The 21,776-nt window shown below is 39.2% G+C and overlaps 1 protein-coding gene across 2 annotated transcripts; it reads right to left on the reverse strand.

Annotated features, from left to right (window-relative positions):
* Window positions 1-660: 660 nt before the first annotated feature.
* Window positions 661-21,570, reverse strand: ALDH6A1 (aldehyde dehydrogenase 6 family member A1). Of its 2 annotated transcripts, none has more exons than XM_070940734.1 (12): window positions 21,486-21,570; window positions 19,340-19,399; window positions 18,773-18,847; window positions 16,560-16,721; window positions 16,122-16,200; window positions 10,659-10,961; window positions 9,908-10,029; window positions 8,824-9,013; window positions 7,567-7,748; window positions 3,292-3,471; window positions 2,112-2,210; window positions 661-1,919 (listed from the first exon to the last, which is right to left on the reverse strand). In XM_070940734.1, exons 1-12 carry the CDS (start codon window positions 21,540-21,542, stop codon window positions 1,815-1,817), a joined length of 1,614 nt encoding a protein of 537 aa, XP_070796835.1. In that variant the 5' UTR covers window positions 21,543-21,570; the 3' UTR covers window positions 661-1,814. The 2 variants fall into 2 exon arrangements, with proteins under 2 accessions (XP_070796835.1, XP_070796844.1); XM_070940743.1 differs by having other exon boundaries at window positions 21,444-21,569.
* Between the last annotated feature and the right edge of the window lie 206 nt (window positions 21,571-21,776).

Genomic DNA, 21,776 nt, shown 5'->3' on the forward strand with positions numbered 1-21,776 from the left:
TTACTCATGTTGCAGCAATGAAATCACTGTTTTTGTGTGTTACAATTTGGCTTTACATCAGGTCAACTTGAAAGATAACATAATTGCTTCTTTAAAGAAATAACTGATGGCTTTCCTCAAAAAGTAGCCACCTACACATTAATTCATTAGTTTAAGAAGTTATTTGAAGGGTTGTGTATTCTTGAATAAAATTGATTAAAATATGTTGACAAGTATTTTTAAAGCATATTTTTGTGAAAAAGTAATGAGGATTCTGGTAAGGAAATATCTCTGAAAGAATTCGCCAGTGGGTCAGGGGTTGTCTAATATGAGATACAGATGAACAAATATACATTTTTTTTCAGGTTTATATACTGAATCTTTCTCTCACATATGAATATCTGGAGGTCAAATACCAGTGGCAGAGTCTGGCAATTTTGGTTTTTCTTAAAGGCAACTTTTATTTTCATCTAAGCCTTTTATTTGCTTTCGATATTTTCAACCAGCATGGCCAATGATTAGCACTGATTAATCCAAAACATTTATAAACCCACTGATTGTTGTCCTTGAATGGAGGCATGATTTATTATCATGTTCAAATAATAACCAGTGTAAACACTTTGATTTAGTATTAGAAGTATTTCTACTATTAGATTATTAGTCTGAAGAAAACCAAAAGACTTCTGAATTTAGTAGTATTTATTCATGATTAACATCAATATGCAACTTTCAAGCATATGGATGAATAACCTGTTCAGGTAATAGTGATCAATTTTTAAGCACCTGTTAGGTACAAAAGCTAATTTGATTAGACAATAGAAAGCAATAGCATATTTTCAAATTTACGGAAATATCTTCTGATTTTTTAAAAAACTCCATGTGAAGACCATATGTAGCCCCAAAATAGCATCATGGTATCATCCTTTATCTCTAAATTTGACATACGTGTATCACTCATAGCTAATCAATACATACTATATTGCTGAACAACCCAGAGATCTCAAGATCAATCATATGTATACTCAAGTATATAAAATCACAAATGTCTTTGTAACTAGTGCTAGAATTTACCTTTCTCCATATTTGACCAATGAAAAATATCACAATCAGATTAAAGCAATATTGATAGAATAAATTGCCTCTATAAAAATATGTTGCTTTCTTGCGCCATTTGTTCAGCACTACTAAAAACAAAGCTCAAACACATCTAGTTCCAAATATATTCAGTGCATAAATAGTATGTAGGCACATTCATGTATAAAATTAAAATTCGTTGATTTTGTATGGCTAAAGGGAACTAAAATTGTAGTGAAAGTAAGGCTTCACTGCTTCTCCACAAGGCCATGCTCTCAAAACAGCTCTAATGTTCTCCTGGATTTGCCTCTCCTGAAATTTACTTTCCCCATCCTAATATGAGATACAATCATTCCAGCATATGCAGGATTTCTTGCAAAAAAGAAGCCTTAAAAGCAATAGGACATACCACTCATAAACAGAGTGATAGCAACTATTGTAATAGCTGGTTCCCAGAAAAACTAATTCTGTAGGAAGAGCTTGCATTTTCAACACTATCACATGAATAGGAACAAAACCAGATGAAGCAGATACTGCTTTGGCCTGATTACTCACCATAGAGTATGGTTAAAAAAAGATATCCCATATATAGATAGAAATTAAATCTTGTGTTAAAAGGCTCTATTCAACTGATTGGAAAGGATGATCCTGACATGAAGACATATCTATATTTCCAGGGCAAGAATGGCAAGTCAAGAATAGCCTGCACCATCCCAGATGAAAAATAGTTTTAACAACTCCAACAAGTATGTCAGCTGACTTTAGTTCCCCATGGTTGGCATAACTACTGCAGGCTTGGTAACAGTGGCATCTTCCTCTTTCCATTGGGAAATAACTGTCTTCAGCTGTGTATAGAACTGCACCCCCTGAAAGAAACAGAATACTAAGGTATAGAATTTATGCCAGTTTATGATGCAAAATCACTGCAACTTAAGAAAAAAACTTGAGACAAGCTCCTGGAAGTTCACTACGAAATACAATAGGCTACTAAGCACATTCCTCCCCCATTTCATTTCACAGACACAATAACATAAATATATTTTTAAAAAAGCAGTTACCTGTTTGCCATAGAAATTGGTATCCCCCCTAAAAGATCCACGAGAGCCAGTGAAGGAGAACATTGGCAAAGGCACCGGAATAGGAACATTCACACCAATCTAAATCAAAACCATATTAACAACACTGTAATAGAGCACAGGTAGCAATCAGCAAAGAATGCTAAAAAGAACAAGTCCATGATCAGGATGCCCTGCATTCAAATCCATACTCTCCTGTAGCAGAACTCTCTTCTAGAACAATTTTTGAGCAATTTGATGTTTTACAACCTCATAATCAAGCAATACATCTTTTGTATAGATATGTAATTATTGGAATGACAGCAAGAGAAGGTGGGAATTTTAGCCTTTCTCCCTTGCTACGATCCTAATGAAAAATACTCTAAATTTTTAGACTGGGAAAGTTAAGTAAGCCAAATCAATCTAAGAGAATTTAAAATTGCAAAGATCTTCCCTGCCTGTCAAGCTTGTACTGTTATGACAAAAAGCTGTCAGACAAGAGAATAACACTTTTCAGTCATTTTCCACTCATTGATTTTGATGGAAGATAAGTCAATTTTGATAGCATCATGGGAGATATCCTTCTATTTTGTGATATATGCTGACATAGTTCTGACAATCCAAAGAACATGTGTCAATGGGCTCTTTTATATATTTTTTAAATAGGGTGGACCTCTGTCTTTCAAAACAGAAATTAAGCAGTTCTCTGGTGCATTAGGTACCCACCAAAAAATGTAGTCTAAATCCCTCTCCAGGTTGTTTCAGTTCTAGCAAGTACTGTCAACTCAAGTGCTTTTCACTTCAAAATATGTTCTTGTTTAATGAAAAAATATATTTCACATTTCATTTAATTTGGTTCTCAGTTCATCATCAATACATGGCAAATAGCTACAGAGAGAAAAACAGTGGTGTAGTCTGCAGTGCAGTATTATCGACGGGACTCATTTTTTAAGTAATGCAGCAAGACTAAGAAGCAAATAAATGAATGACTCATTTTATGACTAATTATATGACTATAATTAAATATTCACTAGTATTAAAACTGTGAGGCCTATATATGTCACAACTTTCCATCTAAACTACTTTACAAGTAATCTGAAAAATTCGCACATTAGGAAATTGCTTTGATCTATCTAGTTTCTACTCAAAACAAGTTTTATATAAAAGATCCTCTTTTATTTACCTGTCCAACATCCACTAAATGGGAGTATTTCCGGGCAGTGGCACCATTAGTGGTGAAGATTGCTGTTCCATTCCCATAAGGATTGTTATTCACTATTTCAATTGCTTCATCCAGACTGTTTGCTTCCAAAACCACTAGTACTGGTCCAAATATTTCCTCCTTATAGCAGGTCATATTAGGCTATCAAAACAGAAAAACTTGAAACAGCATACACTTCAGAGAGATAATGCAAAAAATCTTATTATATTATAGAAAAAATAATTTCTGTTCACAAAGCATGGTTCACATGTCTTTCACATAACCATTGCGGCAATAACTACCATTCCAGGCTCTGATTATCCAATACTATACACAACATGGATCATCTAAGAAAGAAGAGGAAGGTATTTAAGGCATTTTTTAAAAAAATTAAGCAGCAAATTCCTAAGTGGGGTAAATGATTCTAATTAAAAATTTGCAGCGAGATTGGACACGAGCGGGTCTCTACACTTCCGTGCCGAGTTCTCCCCATTGGTGAGCTCTGAAAGGAGCTAAAGCTGCCCCGTAGGGGTGGCGAAGCAGAATGGGAGAAATGTTTAAAATGAATAGTCAGGACGTAGATGCAGATAGGGATAAAGATCCAAGATAGGAATATGGGAGGCAAGTTAAAAAACAAACAATTAAGGCTTTAAAGCAGGCAAGAGATGACGGATAGAAAGGATTTGTTTTTAGATATAATGGTGGCATGATTAAAAGTTAGAATGGGGATAGAAATAAGAGAGAGGGGAGAGAGAGAGAAATAAGAGAGGGGGAATATTAGTATACACATTTTTATACAATAAGACAAAAGTAATAAGAGGGAGGATTAGAAATTGAATGATGGTATTATGTATGTTTAAACAATATGGTGATTGGCACTGGAATATTGAATAATTAAATAATGAAAGTCTATAATTTAATACAAAGATGTGTATTAACACTAGAACTACATAAGCTTGAGGAATTAACAAATATGATTAATATCACTATTTTTATTTGTACTTAAATGTAGGACACCCAGGTGCCATACTGTTCACGCATTGATATGGATATAATGTAAAATAAAATAAAAAACTTGAAACAAAAAAAAATCAGTACGCTCAGCAATAATGGAATATAGAATAATGATTGGAAAAGAAAAATGTAGAATAAAATGATATGTGTGGGGAGGATTAATGCCTGGAAGCTCAAACAAAAATAGTCCTATTAAGAAATCAGAAGAAAGAAAAAAAGTGCAAAAATTTTGTTACAGGTCCCACATAAATACCATAAGTGACAACCTGCAAATGTTTTGACCTAGCATGGTATGCTGGCCAGGACAGCAATTTAGCTGTAGAAACCAGATCTCAATTCAGATATAAAATGCACTAGCTGACCTTAATTCCCTGATTGCTACAGAAGACCTGCAATCCAATCTTAGGCAATCTTACTTAGAAGCCAGGCTCTGTAAACGTAACAAAGCTTTTTTTCATGCAACTCTTACAGAATCAGTGTTCCCTGATGTAGTGGACAGATATAAAAGAAAGAAATCAGTTCTTTTCCCTGTTTGCTGTTCCTCCTGCATCATTTTAACATCATCTTTAGCTCTAATTTGATTAGAAATAAATATGTAATACTCATGGCCTGCATCTTTCAATAATCCTTAACCTTCTGCAGAAAAGAAGTGTATCTTCGAACAGATAGCTCCTATGAACTCTGACCTTCATAATAAATCTTCATTTGGTACAAAATTCCACTAGATGGGCATTTATATGTGCACCGAGAACTGCACACATTACACCTCTGCTCCACGAGCTACATTGGTTATCTATTTTATTTATTAGATTTTTATCCCACCTTTATTACTTCTAAATAATTCAAAACAGTATGTGATATTCTGTAATACTCTTTTTCACCCACAATAACCTCGTGAGGTGAGTTGGGCTGAGAGAGTGACTGGACCAAAGTCACCCAGCAGCTTTCATGCCTAAGGTAGGACTAGAACTCATAGTCGTCTACTTTCTAGGCCAGCACCTTCAACACTAAACAAAACTTTGCTTATGGGTCCAATTCAAGGTGCTGGTTATAACCTCTAAAGCTCTATATAGCATGGGGCCGGGTTATTTGAGAGACTGCCTCTTTCCATTGATTTCTCCTCCTCCCATCAAATCCAACAAAAGAGGCTTGTTATGAGTTCCATCCACTAGAGAATGTCATCTGGTGGGACCTGGAGGTCTATATCTGCTGCTGCACCTACCCTATGGAATATCATTCCCCAGGGGTTTGGCTGGCCCTGAATTTGCTGGTCTTATGGAAGGACTTAAGAACTAGCTTTGTCATCTGGCCTGATCAGAAAGTGGTGTGGAGCACATAAAATGGATGTACTGTTCTTGAATGTCTTTGCTTTCCCAGTGACTGTATTGTACCACTCTTAATTATTTGTTTTTAAAGAATGTATTGTTTGATTTTTTTTTTATTTTGGGGGGGATAATGTTTATGTTTTGACTGTAGGGCACCCAGAGTAACAATATGACATGGGCAGTTATAGTAATTGAATAAACAAATCAATCAATCAATCAATCAATCAATCTATCTATCTCACTAACCCTGCCAGGAATACAATCTACAAGAAAACATCCTCAGTTTGAATCCTCAATTTTTATTGTTCTTATTTTTTATTTTATTTATTTTTTTTATTTTATTATACAGCAGGCATAAGTTAATTTTTTGCTTTGTTTTTGGACTGTCTCCTATTTAACAATCATTTTTACTGCAGTTAACAAATTACCGATTAAGTGAATCCAGCTTCCCTAATTAACTTTGCTTGTTGAAAGCCTCCTGGGAAGGTCACAAATCACAAGATATTATAAGTACCATAAATATGAGCTGGTTGCTAAGCACTGAAATTGCTATATCATGTGACCATGGAGAAGAGGGTACAACAGTCTTAATTTTGAAGCTGGATCACAAGTCACTTTTTCCGAGACCCTTCAAGCCATTGTTAAATGAATGGTCCTAAGTTGAGGACCATTTGTATTTTCAACTTCACAGAAAGTTAGTAGAAAGGAATGCTGTTACCTAATGTGTCACTCGACAAGCTCAAGACACTGAGCTTGTCGATTGAAAGGTCGGCAGTTCAGCGGTTCAAATCCCTAGTGCTGCATAATGGGGTAAGCTCCCGTTACTTGTCCCAGCTTCTGCCAAGCTAGCAATTCAAAGCACATAAAAAAATGCAAGTAGAAAAATAGGGACCACCTTTGGTGGGAAGGTAACAGCGTTCCGTGCGCCTTTGGCATTTAGTCATGCCGGCCACATGACCATGGAGACATCTTCGGACGGCACTGGCTTTTTGGCTTTAAAACGGAGATAAGCACTGCCCCCTACAGTCAGGTAACAATATCACAGAAAATATGTTGCTACACTTCTTCAAACACTATTATTTAGATAGGGTCCTGATACAGGTAGTGCTCAAAATGTACAACCACAATTGAGCCCAAAATTTCTATCGCTAAGCAAGACAGTTGTTAAGTGACTTGTGCCCCTTTAACAATCTTTCTTGCCAAAGTTCAGAATCACTGAAGTTGTTAAATTAGTAATTTGGTTGTTAAGTGAATCTGGCTTCCTCATTGACTTTGTGTGTCAGAAGATCACACAAAATCTGGGCCACTCCAACTGTCATAAATACATGAGTTGCCAAGAATCTGAATTTTGATCATGTGACCACAGGGTGCTGCAACTGTCATGAAGTGTGAAAAATGATCAAGTTGCTTTTTTCAGTACTGTTGTAACTTTGGTCACTAAACAAATAGTTATGAGTGGAGGACTACCTGTAACTTAGCAGTTCCTCCTCTACTCTTTTTTATTGTTTTTTGGCAGGATGTAGCTGCCAATGCCTGCAATCTAATTCTTGGATACTCTTTGTAAATATCTGCATGCTAGCCAAAATCCAGTATCTAAATTTTGGGTACTTATGATGCCTATTTATGTTTTATTTAGAAGTAGGATTCACTGGACATATCTACCTTTATAATTTCTTAAGTTTCTCCCCTTTTTGATATACAAAAATCATATTTTTCTCATTTCACTGACAGATCATTTACAATCCAGTCAGAATCCACTTTATAGCAAAGTAAGCAAGCTTTGGGATATTTTCAACATTTCAAAAAATAATCAGACACAAATTCTTTTAATATGAGAGGAAGAATTATTTCTTGGATCATTTTAGATTTCCCTTCTTTATTTTTAAAACTGGTAAGAATGATCAATGCACTAACTCACCTTGACTTTACCAAGAATAGTAGGTCCAACAAAATTGCCATTTTCAAATCCTTTCACTCTGATTTTTCGACCATCAAGAAGAACATTAGCCCCTTCCTTTGCTCCACTGTCAATCAATTGGCAGACCCGTTCCTTAGCCTGTGGACTGATCAGGGGTCCCAGATCTGCTCCAGGCTGATCTCCTATAATACACAAAAATTGCTCAGAGCCTGAAATCAGGCTTCATTAAAACTGCAAAAAAATAAGCATAGTTAAACAAAATATTCTGTAACAAGTCATCAGGCTGTACTTAAGATTGCTATTTAGTATTGCTTTTAATAATTGCTATTTAATATTTGTTCAATATAAGTTTTGTTTATCTAAGGTACAATAGCCATCATGTTATTTAATTTAAGCAACTTGTTTCAAACTCTTTGTGCTAACTGCTATACTCCTTCCTTTAAATACCCAGGTATTTGCCTAGTCAAGTAAGCCACTCTATGTTTTTTTTAAAAAAAATACTGCAATAAGCATTTTGGTTGCTCTTGTAGGTACCTTATTAAACAACATTTAACTATCTCACCTTAAGAAAAATACAAATTTATCTAATAACTTATAACAGCATTTGCAACAGTCATTTTGAGCTCAAAATGAATATTTCAGAATCAGATGCCCTCAATTCTACAAAACCCTGGAACAGCATAGCTGAAAGTGACCCCTGCCTTAAGCCAAGAATACAAGGGTCACTGAAGTTGTTTATGTTAAGACTAACATGGCAAGAACGGAATCGTCCTGCTCCCATCCATCTGCTACAGAAGAAGGGATGCAAGGAACTTGTTTACTTGTTCTCTGGCAGAAAGAACCCTTGGTTCCAACTGCTAGTTACTCTTGAATTATGGTAGCAAGGGAAAAAGACATTGTACCATTAGTTAGAGGAACAAGAACCATCAACTGCCTGTCCTCCTAATCTGCAAACCTGGTACAACTTTATTTTTTTCATTTTACATTGGTGAATTTGGAATATAGTTCTGGTAAGCAGGATATAAATGGATAAAATAAAAACCCATTGTGATACGCTGTGAGTGTCTACATCGATCAGCTTTCCTCAAATGAATGTCTTCCAAATTTGGTGTGTTTCAATTTTGAAAACCCTAAATAAACATAGTAAAATGATAAAAATTCCAGGAAATGATTCCGCTCATCTAAAGGGAATCAGATTAGGAAGGCTGTTCTACATGCAAGCAACTGCCCATAACAGACCAGATTATAAAAACACACCTGCATTAACACGCAAGTTCTTTGCTTTTTCCACCAGTTCTGGTAGCCATTTCCGAGACTCCCCTACCAAGACTGCAGCAGATAATGCCATGCACCGCTGGCCAGCAGCTCCAAAAGCTGCTCCAATCAGTTGATTTAGTGTGTTCTCCTTATTGGCATCCGGCATCACTACTCCATGATTCTTAGCTCCCTACAATATAACATACAGGCCCTCAAATGTACTGAATACACATTTCATAGCCATCTCTAGATCTTAGGGACCCAATTGTTGCCTTTCTGTTAAATATGCAGGCAAGAAGTTAAAAACAGCTGAAGTATGTAAAACATACAAATCTCATGCTTGATGAAAAGCTGCCAATGGTAAAGAAATGTTGGAAAAGCCCCATATGCCATGCATTTATGCACAACGTTGTGACTCTCTAGCAAAATTGTACAAAGGAATTGTTTTGACTGATGTGGGAAACATAATTCAATTACATAAAATTTAATTAATCATGTACAACAAACTTCAAGATGTGTCACCTAATTCCTGTAATTCCTAGTTAGCTTGTCTCGTTTTCTGCCCTGCATTTATTTACTCTGGGTTTTTTTGTGGCACAATATGCTGGCTAACCAATTCCAAATGAAGGTAAGGACTTGAAGATGGGAAGGCAGAATGTATACATTTTAAGCAAATTTTAAATATTATATTATTCCTTAGCTCCCCAAAATTTGTATTGGAACAGGGAATATAATACTCTATCCAGCACTGAAAATAATTAGGAGATATAAGAATAAAAATAAAAAACATTTTGACTAAAGAGTTATTCAGTAGCCCCATTCATACAGAACATTTAAGTCAGGATTTTTAAACCTATGATACAAAATAAAGGGAAACTTAGCATTAGAAACCAAACCATTGTGCCTTTTTCAATACATATAGATATAACTTGTTTAGTTGTATTTGAAATGGCAATCTTTTAATTTTTGTCATTTCAATGAAACTGCAAATCAGACTTGCAGTTCAAAGCACAAAATAATATTTCAAATGGTTTGATACATAGTATTTTGGTAAATGGAATGTTTTTTTTATGCTGAGTTTTACCATATTGGCCTGGATTCTCTTGCCATGTTTTGAACCTCTTTCATAGATATATTCTCCAGCCTGATTAGATCCAACAAAGCTGATGGCTTTAATATCGGGATGATCACAAATAAAGTTCACAGCTTTAAACAAAAACAAAGAAGAAAAATGAAACACTGATAATTACAACAGATTAAACACTGATAATTACAATAGACTTTTCTGTACAGCTTATGACAGTAATTAAAAATTATTCATTTTTTATATCTCCAATTACCCTAAACACTAAAACTGTAATGTTCTCAATTAACTTCCTTATAATTAAAACCCTGTTTCTTGGGGGCTCAGCTACTTGGGTTTCCTCAAATGGCATATTTATTTCTTCTTTTTCCCTACATGAAAGCACAAATGCACAATCACAATTATTTGATCTAGTCATAAACTACACAATCACACTTGATAACTGGGGTACCCAAAAGCAGTGCAAGTAGACTTGATAACTGGAGTACCCTAAAGCAGAGAAACTTCATAACTGGAGTACCCCAAAGCAGGGAAAGTAGACTTTCTCTAGTCAGTTGATAACATACTTACGAAGAGGACGCTTTGGCTGCAAAGAAAGTGATGGAAGAATTGCTTAATTCCTCATTCTGAATTAATAAATTAGGAATACAAGCATGTAACTTGACTATTTCCCCCTTTTTATGACTTATATATTCCATACCATCTATACACTGAAGGGGGGGAGGCCTTTCAAAACCTCCGCTGCTATTACCTGCATGTTGTCCATGGATAATGTTTAGTGTTCCATCAGGTGCACCAGCATCCTGCAACAGCTGGGCAAGAAACATAAGGGCTCCTGGAACACGCTCCGAGGGCTTCATCAAGAAGGTGTTTCCACACACCATGGCCATAGGAAACATCCAAAGAGGAATCATAGCTGGGAAATTAAAAGGTGCAATGCCTGCGCACACACCCAGAGGCAAGCGATAGGTGCAAGTGTCCATGTCTTTAGTAATGGAGGGAAGGGTTTCTCCCAACATAAGAGATGTCACACTACATGCATGTTCAACAACCTCTGCAATAAAAACAAACAGAAAAATATCTCCCTCAGTTCCTGTTCTTTAGCTTCCAAATTCTTTCCTCAAACCATTTAAGTTTTAAATGCCACTACAGGAAGCCCTCGACTTACAACAGTTCATTTAGTGACCATTTGAAATTACAATGGCACTGAAAAAAGGGATATGACCATTTTTTGCACTTATGACCATTGCAGCATCCCCATGATCACGCAATCAAAATTCAGTCGTTTGGTAACTGGCTTATATTTATGATGGTTGCAGTGTCCTGGGGTCCTGTGATTTTCTTTTGCAAATGTCTGACAAACAGTCAATGGGGGAAGACAGATTCACTTAACAACCATATTACTAATTTAACAACTGCAGTGATTCACTTAATTGTGGCAAGAAAAGTCTTAAAATGGGACAAAATTCACTTAACAACTTTTGTTGTTTTGTTGTAAACTTTTGTTTATTTAGCAACAGAAATCTTGGACTAAATTGTGGTCATCAGTTGAGGACTAACTGTATAACCATAAGAAAAACAGATAGAAAAAAACACAAAGAAATCTTTGATAATGTCCATCTTCCCAATGTGGTCAATCTAGGGTTGCCAACTCCATCTGAAATCAATCCTGTAGATTTTTCTCTTCCCTCTCCCCACTAAATGTATCTAAGAGTCACTGATAGTGTGCATTCATAGTGTATATATATGCATGTATCTGCCAGACAAAAAATAATGAGTTAACATTTGTGATCTTATTCAGGAGGGGGGAGCGGACCTGGCAGGTATCACGGAGACCTGGTTGGGCCAGGAGGGGGGAGTTCCCCTCGTAGATATGTGCCCATCAGGCTTCCGTGCATTCCATCAGCCGATAGCTCAGGGCAGGGGCGGGGGGTAGCGGTTATTATAAAGGAAGGTTTTGATCTGAGGGAGACCACTGTTCCACAGATAGCCGGATGTGAGTCCCTTTTTGTGAAGTGAGGCCGTGGAGTACAGATGGGCTTGTTGATCACGTACCTGGCTCCCTGCCACGTGGCAACGGCCCTGCCCGAGCTGCTCAACGTCATAGCCGAGGTGGCGGTTGATACCCCCAGACTTTTAGTCATGGGGGATTTCAACTTGCCATCTATCGGTGAAACATCTGAGGTGGCTCAAGAGTTCATGGCTTCCATGATGGCCATGGACCTTACTCAGTTAATTCATGACCCTACTCACACGGGTGGACAGTTTTTGTCTCTGGTCAGTGGTCGAGTGGCCTTGATATAGGGGATATAGTCATCGAACCCTTGTCATGGTCTGACCACTCACTCCTTCGACTGGACTTTCTAACCGCTGCACCCCGCTGCAGGGAGGCAGGACCGACCAGGTGGTTCCGCCCCAGGCGCCTGATGGATCCTGATAGGTTCCAGATGGATCTTGGGCCATTTCCTGAGACTCTGGCTCATGACTCGGCTGAAGACCTGGTGGCCACCTGGGATAGTGCGGCCGCCGGGGCTTTGGACTGCGTCGTGCCTTTGCGGCCTCTGACCCGGCACTGAACTCACCTAGCTCCTTGGTTCTCCGAGAAGCTGAGGGAGATGAAGCGCCGGAAAAGACGCCTGGAGAGTAGTTGGAGGACCAGCCGCTCCGAATCCGACCAAACACTGGTGAGGACTCATATTAAGACCTACCTAGTGGCAATAAAAGCGGCGAAATCTAGCTATTTTACCGCTCTTATCGCGTCATCAGATAATCGCCCAGCCGCCCTGTTTAAGGTGACCCGCTCCCTCCTCCATCTGGAAGCCCGGGATGATCCCTTGCAGGGTCGAGCTGAGGATTTTGTGCAATATCTGTATGACAAGATCACTCAGATTTGGGAAGGCCTGGCCTCTGACTGGGTAAGTCTGGACGGGATGATTGAGGCAGGTCTTAAGAGCGTTATCTGGGAGGAGTTTGATCCTGTGGCTCCCAAGGACATGGACAGGATCCTGGGACGGCTGAAAGCGACCACATGTTTATTGGACCCGTGCCCCTCCTGGTTGGTACTGGCTTCCCGGGAGGTTACATGAGGCTGGCTCCAGAGGATTGTTAACGCTTCTCTGAGTGAGGGGGTCCTGCCGGCCGCTTTGAAAGAAGCGGTGATGAGGCCCCTCCTCAAGCAGCCCTCTCTGGATCTGGCTGTTTTGGCAAACTATCATCCAGTCCCCAACCTTCGCTTCATTGCGAAGGTTGTTGAGAGTGTGGTGGTGCGGCAGCTTCCCCAGTACTTGGATGAAGCTGTCTATCTAGACCCGCTCCAGTCCGGCTTCCAGCCTGGGCACAGCATGGAAACGGCATTGGTCGCGTTGGTGGATGATCTCTGGAGGGCTCGGGACAGGGGTTGTTCCTCTATCCTGGTCCTGTTAGATCTCTCAGCGGCTTTTGATACCATTGACCATGGTATCATGTTGCACCGGTTGAAGGGGCTGGGGGTGGGGGGCACCGTTCTGCGGTGGTTCTCCTCCTACCTCTCTGACCGGTCGCAATCTGTGTTGACAGGGGGGCAGCGGTCAACCCCGAGGCACCTTGCTTGTGGGGTGCCACAAGGGTCGGTCCTCTCGCCCCTTCTGTTCAACATTTATGTAAAGCCGCTGGGTGAGATTATCCGTGGCTTTGGGGTGGAGTTCCATCAGTACGCTGACGACACTCAGCTGTACATCTCCACCCCAGGCCACCCCAACGATGCCCTTGAAGTGATGTCCCAGTGCCTGGAGGCCGTGCGGGCCTGGATGGGGAGAAACGGGCTCCGACTCAACCCTTCCAAGACCGAGTGGCTGTGGCTTCCGGCGTCCCGATATAGCCAGCTGGACTTCTCAATGCTCTCTACATGGGGCTGCCCTTGGGGTGCACCCGGAGGCTGCAGTTAGTCCAGAATGCGGACGCGCGGGGGATTATGGGAGCGACGGGGCGCTCACATATGACACCTCTCCTGAGCGAGCTGCACTGGCTTCCTGTGGTCTTCCGGGTGTGCTTCAAGGTGTTGGTGACCACCTTTAAAGCGCTCCATGGCTTAGGGCTGGGGTATTTGCGAGACCGCCTTCTGCTGCCAATAGCCTCCCACCGACCGGTTCACTCGCAGAGAGAGGGCTTCCTCAGGGTGCCGTCGGCCAGACAGTGCCAGCTGGCGACCCCCAGGGGGAGAGCCTTCTCTGTGGCAGCACCTGCCCTCTGAAATGACCTGCCCCCTGAGATACGCACGATATCAGACCTCCGGACTTTTTGTTGGGCCCTGAAAACACACTTATTCCATCTAGGTGGGCTGGCTTGATCCCATCCTCTCAGTTTTAATTGAATTCGGTTTTAATTGGGTTGTTTTAAATTTTCGGCCAAAATTATTTAATTGTTTTTTTAAAATAAAATATAAAATAAAATAAATAAAATAAAATAAAAATCTATTGACTGAAATTATTTGCCTGTAAAACAGTGTATTGCATTTAGAAATTTACAGATCACCCTTCTGCTTGTACTAGTTATTCTTTCATACATACAGTCCAATCTTACACCCAGAATCACACAATATATTCCCTTTCCTTCCAACTAAAAGGGGGAAAACACCAAGATGGAGTCCTGTCAGAAAAGAAAGGGAAAATGGCAGCAGTGGACAAAACTTTTATGAAAAGGGAAGAGACAACTTGAAAGGAAAATAAAGAAAATATAAAAAGTTCTTTTTAGAAAGGGTTATTTTTCCCAGACAACCATTGCCTTCCAATCAAGAAGTACTCTTCAAATGTAACTGTCTTTTCAGCAGAGTCATCTCCGCCTCTTGCTTATTCCTTTATTTTCAATCGTTTTTTTGGTGTTCTATCTCTCTGGCTTCCTGAATTCACAGGTATTTCCTCAACATCCATGTGAGTTTTGGTGTCATAAATCTGGTTTTGTGCCAATAATGCACTTACAATCCAAATTAGAGGTCACATGTACATATAAATATACACGATTATTCCTAAACCTTGTAGAAAGAATTGGATTTTGTGCCAAAGTATGCAGCACTGATACATCAGTAAGAAGAGGACCTAGTTATACCAAAATATAATTCAAAACTCAACGATCATAGCTAATTCTGCAGTATCACATTAAGAGGCTATATGATTAGCGATATACAAAATTCAACAATGTAGGAATGTCATATCCAGGTCAGCTGAAAGCATTTTAGATTTGAGGAACTTGCAGCTGGAAACCACCAAATTATGCCAAGTGCTATGAAACAAAAGAAGTACTTTAAAGAAAGGCAGGAGATATATACCGTATTTTTATAAGATGCACTTCCGCCTCCAAAAAAGTGGGCGGAAATGTCTGTGTGTCATATAAAGCAAATGCTACCGAAGCCCCGCCCACCCGCCAGTCCCCACCCTTCGGCCTCCCAGCAATTTGCCTCCTTGCAGCAAACAGCAAACAATGTGGTTGGCTTCAGTACAGCCTGATTTAGCATGAGCAGCTGATTGGAATACCTCCTATCAGCTGTTCCAGGCTATGGGGATCACCGCTGCCACTTATCGCCGCTTCCGCACACCCCATTTTCGGCCTCCACCCACTCCATTTTTTACCTCCACGCGCCTCATTTTTGGCCTCCACATGTCCCATTTTCAGCCCATTCTAGGTGGCAGGGATAGGTAGTGGCGGCGGCAATCCCTGCCATCTGGAACGGGTCAAAAATGGGATGCACAGAGGCCGAAAACAGGATGCGTGGAGGCCAAAATCAGGCTGTGCTGAAGCTGACCAAGCTGTTTGCTGTAAGGAGGCAAATTGCTGGGAGGCAGAGGCAGATTTTTTTTTCTTCTTTTCCTCCCCAAAAACTAGGTGCATTTTATACTTCGGAGTATCTTATAGTCCAAAAAATACGGGTAAGAAATACATAAGTAAGAAGGAAAAGGAAGAAAACGAACTATCCAGATTACAGATTACTTTAGAAGCTGCTCATAATCTAGCAAGGATGTCCTAATTGAAGTCTCAACTGAGATATTTGGACAAAAGGATTTTCATGGATCCTCCCAACTCTATGATTCTCTGATACCAGTATAATATGCATACTGGGATAGATAGAATAGGAGCTATGCTCCTGAGATCCTGAGAGTTAAATTGTTTGGAAACATTCTCATCTTCTTATAGCCCAAAAAAGCTATTTTCCATGCATAGCAAGAGGCAGACATAAGCAGCTTACGGAGGCCCCGGAAGACATCTCCCTCTGCATCAGCCAAAGTCTTTCCTTGCTCCATGGTGATCAGTTTTGAAATTTCTTTCTGTAGATAAGAAGAGAATCAACAAATGAGGGGAAATAACCAACCACAACAATTCAGCAAATTTCTGGAAAAACTCATTGTTCTGCAATAGACTAATTTACCCGGAAAACAGGAGATGACTTACAATGCCCATCTTCCCACCTGCTACTTTTTAATTACCTTTTTTTTTTATAAAACCCAAAGTCCAAAGCTTGATATGTTGGCAAAAGAAAGAACAAATATAACAGACAACCTATTATGCTTATATAATTTTTGTCTATTTGTATTATACATGAATAGGTGAACATTCTTTAATTTTGCTCCTCTTTGCATTGGCTCTTGAGAAAAATCAGTACATCAAGGGCACAGCAGTTCCTCACCAGATTATCCTTGATAAGCTGCTGGTACCGCAGAAAGATTTGCTGTCGACTCAGAACAGATACCTCAGACCAGCTCGGCAAAGCCTTTTTGCATGAAGCCACTGCTGCTTCCATCTCACTCTGTGTGGCTTTTGGGACTCGACCAACAACTTCATTGGTAGCCTTTTAGAATGACATTCCCATAGAATTAAATAATTACAATTGAAATTCTCCCAGTAGCCATTCAAGAGTTCTTTAGACAGCATGAATTTATTATGAGATGAGTTCCCAGTGCTATTTTCAGTTCAAAATAAATATTAATATTGCTGTTTTTAATGTAGTAATAAAAAAAACTATAAACTGTACTATGCAGCCGGTACGCTGATCATATCATTTTCTAAGAAAATATTAAGAATATTTATGTTGCTTTATATAAAGCAGAAATGGGGATCTTCTAGCAGGCCATATCCAATCAGTAGATGTATTTCTCAACCCCACCTCTCCTTGTAGACAAAGAAAAAATCTTATCTCCAAGCAGTTGCTGACTGAAGATAAGAGTTTTTCCTTAACCAGGGCACAAATAAGTGATTAGAAATAAGAGTGTTTTGCTACTTCTGTCTGGAATCAACCTTTAAAAAGTTTCCAAGAGGCCTTAACTGCAGAATAATTAAATATTCTGGAAGTAGGCAACATTTATGTACTTTGTCAAGAAAACTACATGGAAATAGCCATAAAAATCACCAGCAGTTGAAGTCACCTTGAAAACATTTTTAAAAAGTCCTTAGAGGCCCTGTTGGGAAGGAACTCCCAATGAAAAATGCCCTTTTTATGAAATTAGGTTTTAAAAAAATCTCCATTGGGGCAGCTTCAAATCAAAGTTTATTACAGTCAAAGACCAGAAATCATTGGGGCAGCTTAGGAATCCATGGCAAGGAAGTACCGGTAACTACTTGCCTTTTATCAACAGCCACCTAAAACCTCCATTATTCTCAATTGTGGTTCTTAAAAACCTAATTGTTATTTAGAGCGCAATCAAGTTATTTTTTTCTTTGTAGGGAGCCCTGATAGTTTGGGGAGAAGTATATCTTAGAAAGGATAAAGCTGAAAGAATGGGAAATAAGAAGGGTGGAATTTACATGTGGCTTCATAAAAATCTAAACAATGGCCCTACCTAATCCTGGGATGGCACTCTGGCAACTGATACCATCCATTCCTGACAGTTTGGTCCTTGGCCCCAAATAGATTCTTCTCTCAAGTTTAATTGTTTAATTAATAAATTTGGTTTGAACATCTCCAAGATCATTTTTGGAGGATCTTCTGGAATGGATTAAGGCAAATGTTTGGAAGGGAGATAAGAAAGTCCAATCGCATTAGTGGATTTCCATTTATACAACACTGGATTTGAGTAAATGCTTCCTCTCCTGACCCATCAATGAGAACATGTGGTATTTTTATGGGTTTATACCAGTGGTGGGATTCAGCCAGTTCGCATCACTTCGGGAGAACTGGTTGTTAACTTTCTGAACAGTTTGGCAAACTGGTTGTTGGAAGAAATCATTAGGGCAGAGAACCAGTTGTTAAATTACTTGAATCTCACCACTGGTTTATACAAAATCAACTTCATTTAATAAGTTGCATTAAAAAGAATAGAATAGAATAGAATAGAATAGAATAGAATAGAATAGAATAGAATAGAATAGAATAGAATAGAATAGAATAGAATAATTTATTGGCCAAGTGTGATTGGACACATAAGGAATTTGTCTTGGTGCATATGCTCTCTGTGTACATAAAAGAAAAGATACATTCGTCAAAAATCATAAGGTACAACACTTAATGATAGTCATAGGGAACAAATAAATGCATTACCTAGAACTATAATTTAACCAGTTTCCATAAATTCTCTAGAAATATGCAAATATTACTCCTTGCTATAACAAAAACTTGAAATTAAGGAAAAGCTTACTTATTCTTAATTTCCTAAAGAGGATGATGTAGAAGCAAGCAAGCAGTCTACAGGAAAATATGTGGTGGGAGAAACTTCATGCAAAGGATTCAATTTCTCCACAATATAGTTTCCTGTAGGCAGCTTGCATCATCCTCTTTAGGAAATTAAGAATACAAAAACTTTATCTTAATTTCAAAATCTTGTTATAGCATATTTATTTAAATTACTTAAATTAGTTTAGAATGTAATTTTTTTTCTGTCTCAAAAACAAACCAATACTACTTACAGGGTTATAGATTTCAATCCATTCATTACTTTTTGACTCCACAAACTTGCCATCAATGAACAATTTGGTTGTTGGCTGTAGAATACAAAATGCTGGTTAATGCATATCCTAGTGTAATAAAAGCAAGATAAGATTGCTCTTTGCACTTAATGAAACTCATATTAATTCTACTTGTTCCCATTTGCTCTTCATGGTATTTTTTACAGAAACAGGACTCATTTATTTAGGATTAATATTAACGAACCTCAAAGTAAGTGGATCAAAAATTCCTGATAGCACAAGCTGCAAGACTGTTAAAGCCATTTTTATTACAATAAGCAGTTAAGCCCACTCTAGTTACTCCTCTTCTTTCTGTTGAGAAGAATATATTTTGCTCTAAGGCCAAATTGTCCCAGACAAAGTGATGCTTCCCTAGTCTTAACTGTTGCTTTACTTTAAAGTTGACCAGAATGCTATTCATTTCCACCTACAAGCTGAGACAAATATGCATAATGGGGAAACAGTATATCAAAATCATGGTTTGCTCTATTTTAAGTTAATCTTTGTTTTCTTTCAAAAATAACTTACCACTGAAGAGGAGGAAATAAATGATGAGGAATGCCAGTTGAAATTTGTCTTCCTAGAGATCTATAAGGCAAAAAGCAAACAGAACCAACTAAGCACATCTATCCTACATTTCAAGAAAAAAAAAATCCAGCTAACTTAAATTTATTCAGAAGTGAGAAGGCACACCACATTCATTTTCTAAATTTTAAGTTCATAGCAATAATCCTGTTAATAATATATTCTAGTATTAGTAGCCTTAATTGAACCAGGAAGTAAATAGAACCCATAGACAAACAAATAAAATATTGAAATAAGGTTGCTCCTATTAATAATGGCACACTGATAACTGTTTAACTAAAGTTTTACATAGCCTCTTATTTCAAAAAGGTAACTGTGAAATTCACAATATAATTTGAAAGACAATACAATAGAGGCAAGACTAAATCTCAGAAAGTTCAGTCATAAAATATTGTCCTTACATTAACCACCAGGAGGCATTACATTACTTGTTTCATCTTTATTGGGAATTATCAGATGCTGGTAGTCAGTTTTTATAGGGTTCATGTACATTCATATTTTAAATGATTATATACCGTGTGTTCACTTTAGGAATTATCCATGTGCTAATGCTTGGCAGTTGTAGGTATTTAGAAGCTATCAGTACTGCAAGGTTTCATATTGTCTTTTGAGTAGCTATTGCTGTTTCTCTTTACTACTTTTTCTCATTGCAGAATGTAATATGAAAAATATTTTTGAACAGGGCATTCTAATTGAAGAAAATCAAAAGGAGATGGGTTTAAGAATTCTGTAATGCTTCCTTGTAATTGTGTAGGAAATTCAGCAGTAAACAATTTCCAGTACTTATTGACTAATTAGATTTAAAACTTTTTCACCAAGGCATATATGGCAATCTTCCTACATTTTATTCCCGCAACAGCATACATGAACTCAAACCAATCCCATCCTGATATCTTAAATGCTTCATATTGCATCTGACCTCTGTATCACAATAAATTAATAGAACATTATCACTTAAAAAAGACCTAACAGTACAGGCTTATAGTCCATATGTTACTTCACCGCTTAACATGTCCTAGCAAAAAAACCCCTAATGCAGAAAACTATATTGAATGGAGAAATGTCACAATGTCCTCTCTAATAGAAACATAATGCCCTTCGGGAAAAATTTTGGGGAAGTTTATTTAGCAACTTTTACCTCACTGTCACATTCCTAAGATTTAGAAATCTTATTATCTCAAAACCTTTGCAAGTTCCCTCTTGCAAATCTGCAAATGAGGCAGGAGAGGGGTCTCTGTACCTTCCTGCACCTCACAAGACACCCCCTTCCCTCCACCTTTGGATCCCAATCTTCATCAGTGCCCCCACAAGTGCAGCTCCCAACCTGATATACCCACAATTTAAAGTTGACAAGATTATCCTATATGCAGGACAGCTTTTAAGAAGAAGGCAGAACACTAACTAAAGGGCAGGCAGCTTTTCATTTTCAAATGCTGGAGTTTCCAGGGCAATCAACGTCTGGCACGCAAGGAAACCTTAATGCAGGGGTCTCCAACCCTGGCAACTTTAAGCCTGGAGGACTTCAACTCCCAGAATTCTGGCTGGGGAAATTCTGGGAGCAAAGCTGACTGGGGAATTCTGGGAGTTGGAGTCCTCCAGGCTTAAAGCTGCCAAGGTTGGAGACCTCTGCCTTAATGGACCTTGGCTTGATCTGAAAAAAGGCCGTTCTCAAGCAGACGCAGGGCAGAATTTCGCGCAGATCTCGGCATCCTATCCGTTTTCTTTCTTTCTTTCTTCGAGAGAGAGAGAGAGCCCTTAAAAGCGAACTCACCGTCGATCTGAAGTTTACAAAATCCTAACCTGGTCTTGCCAGCTGCGTGATCTCATCGAGGGCGACCCAGATGTTAAGGCTCCCTATCTCGGAAGGTCCACCGGCTTTTAGGGAACACTCTCCCCCCACACACCCGCCCTCGGGTGCAGAAGTCGGCTCAACGGCGAGGCGTTAAGAGCGGCGCGCAAATAAGCCACGGACGGGAAAGATCGCCACGCCACGCCAACGGCAGCACTGAACTCCGCACGTGCAAGACCAAACGCGCGCCCCCCCCACCTCTCTCTTTGGAGCCACTTCGTCTCTTTCGCGCGACCTCACCTCGAGCCAGAAGCGCCGCCCTCCCTGCGACCCCCGAACTGCAGCCACAACCGCCATTCTTCCAACGACCACCCGCCGACGAGCGCCCTGCCCACTCCAAGCTCAACAGCTGGGCACCGCCCACACCTTTTGTCTTTGGCCAACCCGAACCGCATCCCGCCCCTCCGGGGCGCTCTCTCTAACCAATAGAACATTGAAAGGGCCCAGCTTGCCCCGTCCCCGTCAAGGGGAGGATGCCATTGGCTGCTTGGCTGCAAACGCCCCCTCCAGGCAGAACTTGACTGGCCAGTT

Source organism: Pituophis catenifer, unplaced genomic scaffold, assembly GCF_029215685.1.
Source record: "Pituophis catenifer annectens isolate HBS135680 unplaced genomic scaffold, rPitCat1.0.hap2 SCAF_1, whole genome shotgun sequence".
NCBI lineage: Eukaryota > Metazoa > Chordata > Lepidosauria > Squamata > Colubridae > Pituophis > Pituophis catenifer.

Coding starts and splice junctions, on each gene's coding strand:
- ALDH6A1 (XM_070940743.1), bottom strand. CDS start 21,542: ATGGCGGTTGTGGCTGCAGTTCGGGGGTCGCAGGGAGGGCGGCGCTTC. Junction 16,201..16,559: donor AGCTTATCAAGGATAATCTG/GTGAGGAACTGC, acceptor TCTTATCTACAG/AAAGAAATTTCAAAACTGAT. Junction 3,472..7,566: donor CTATTCTTGGTAAAGTCAAG/GTGAGTTAGTGC, acceptor CTGTTTTGATAG/CCTAATATGACCTGCTATAA.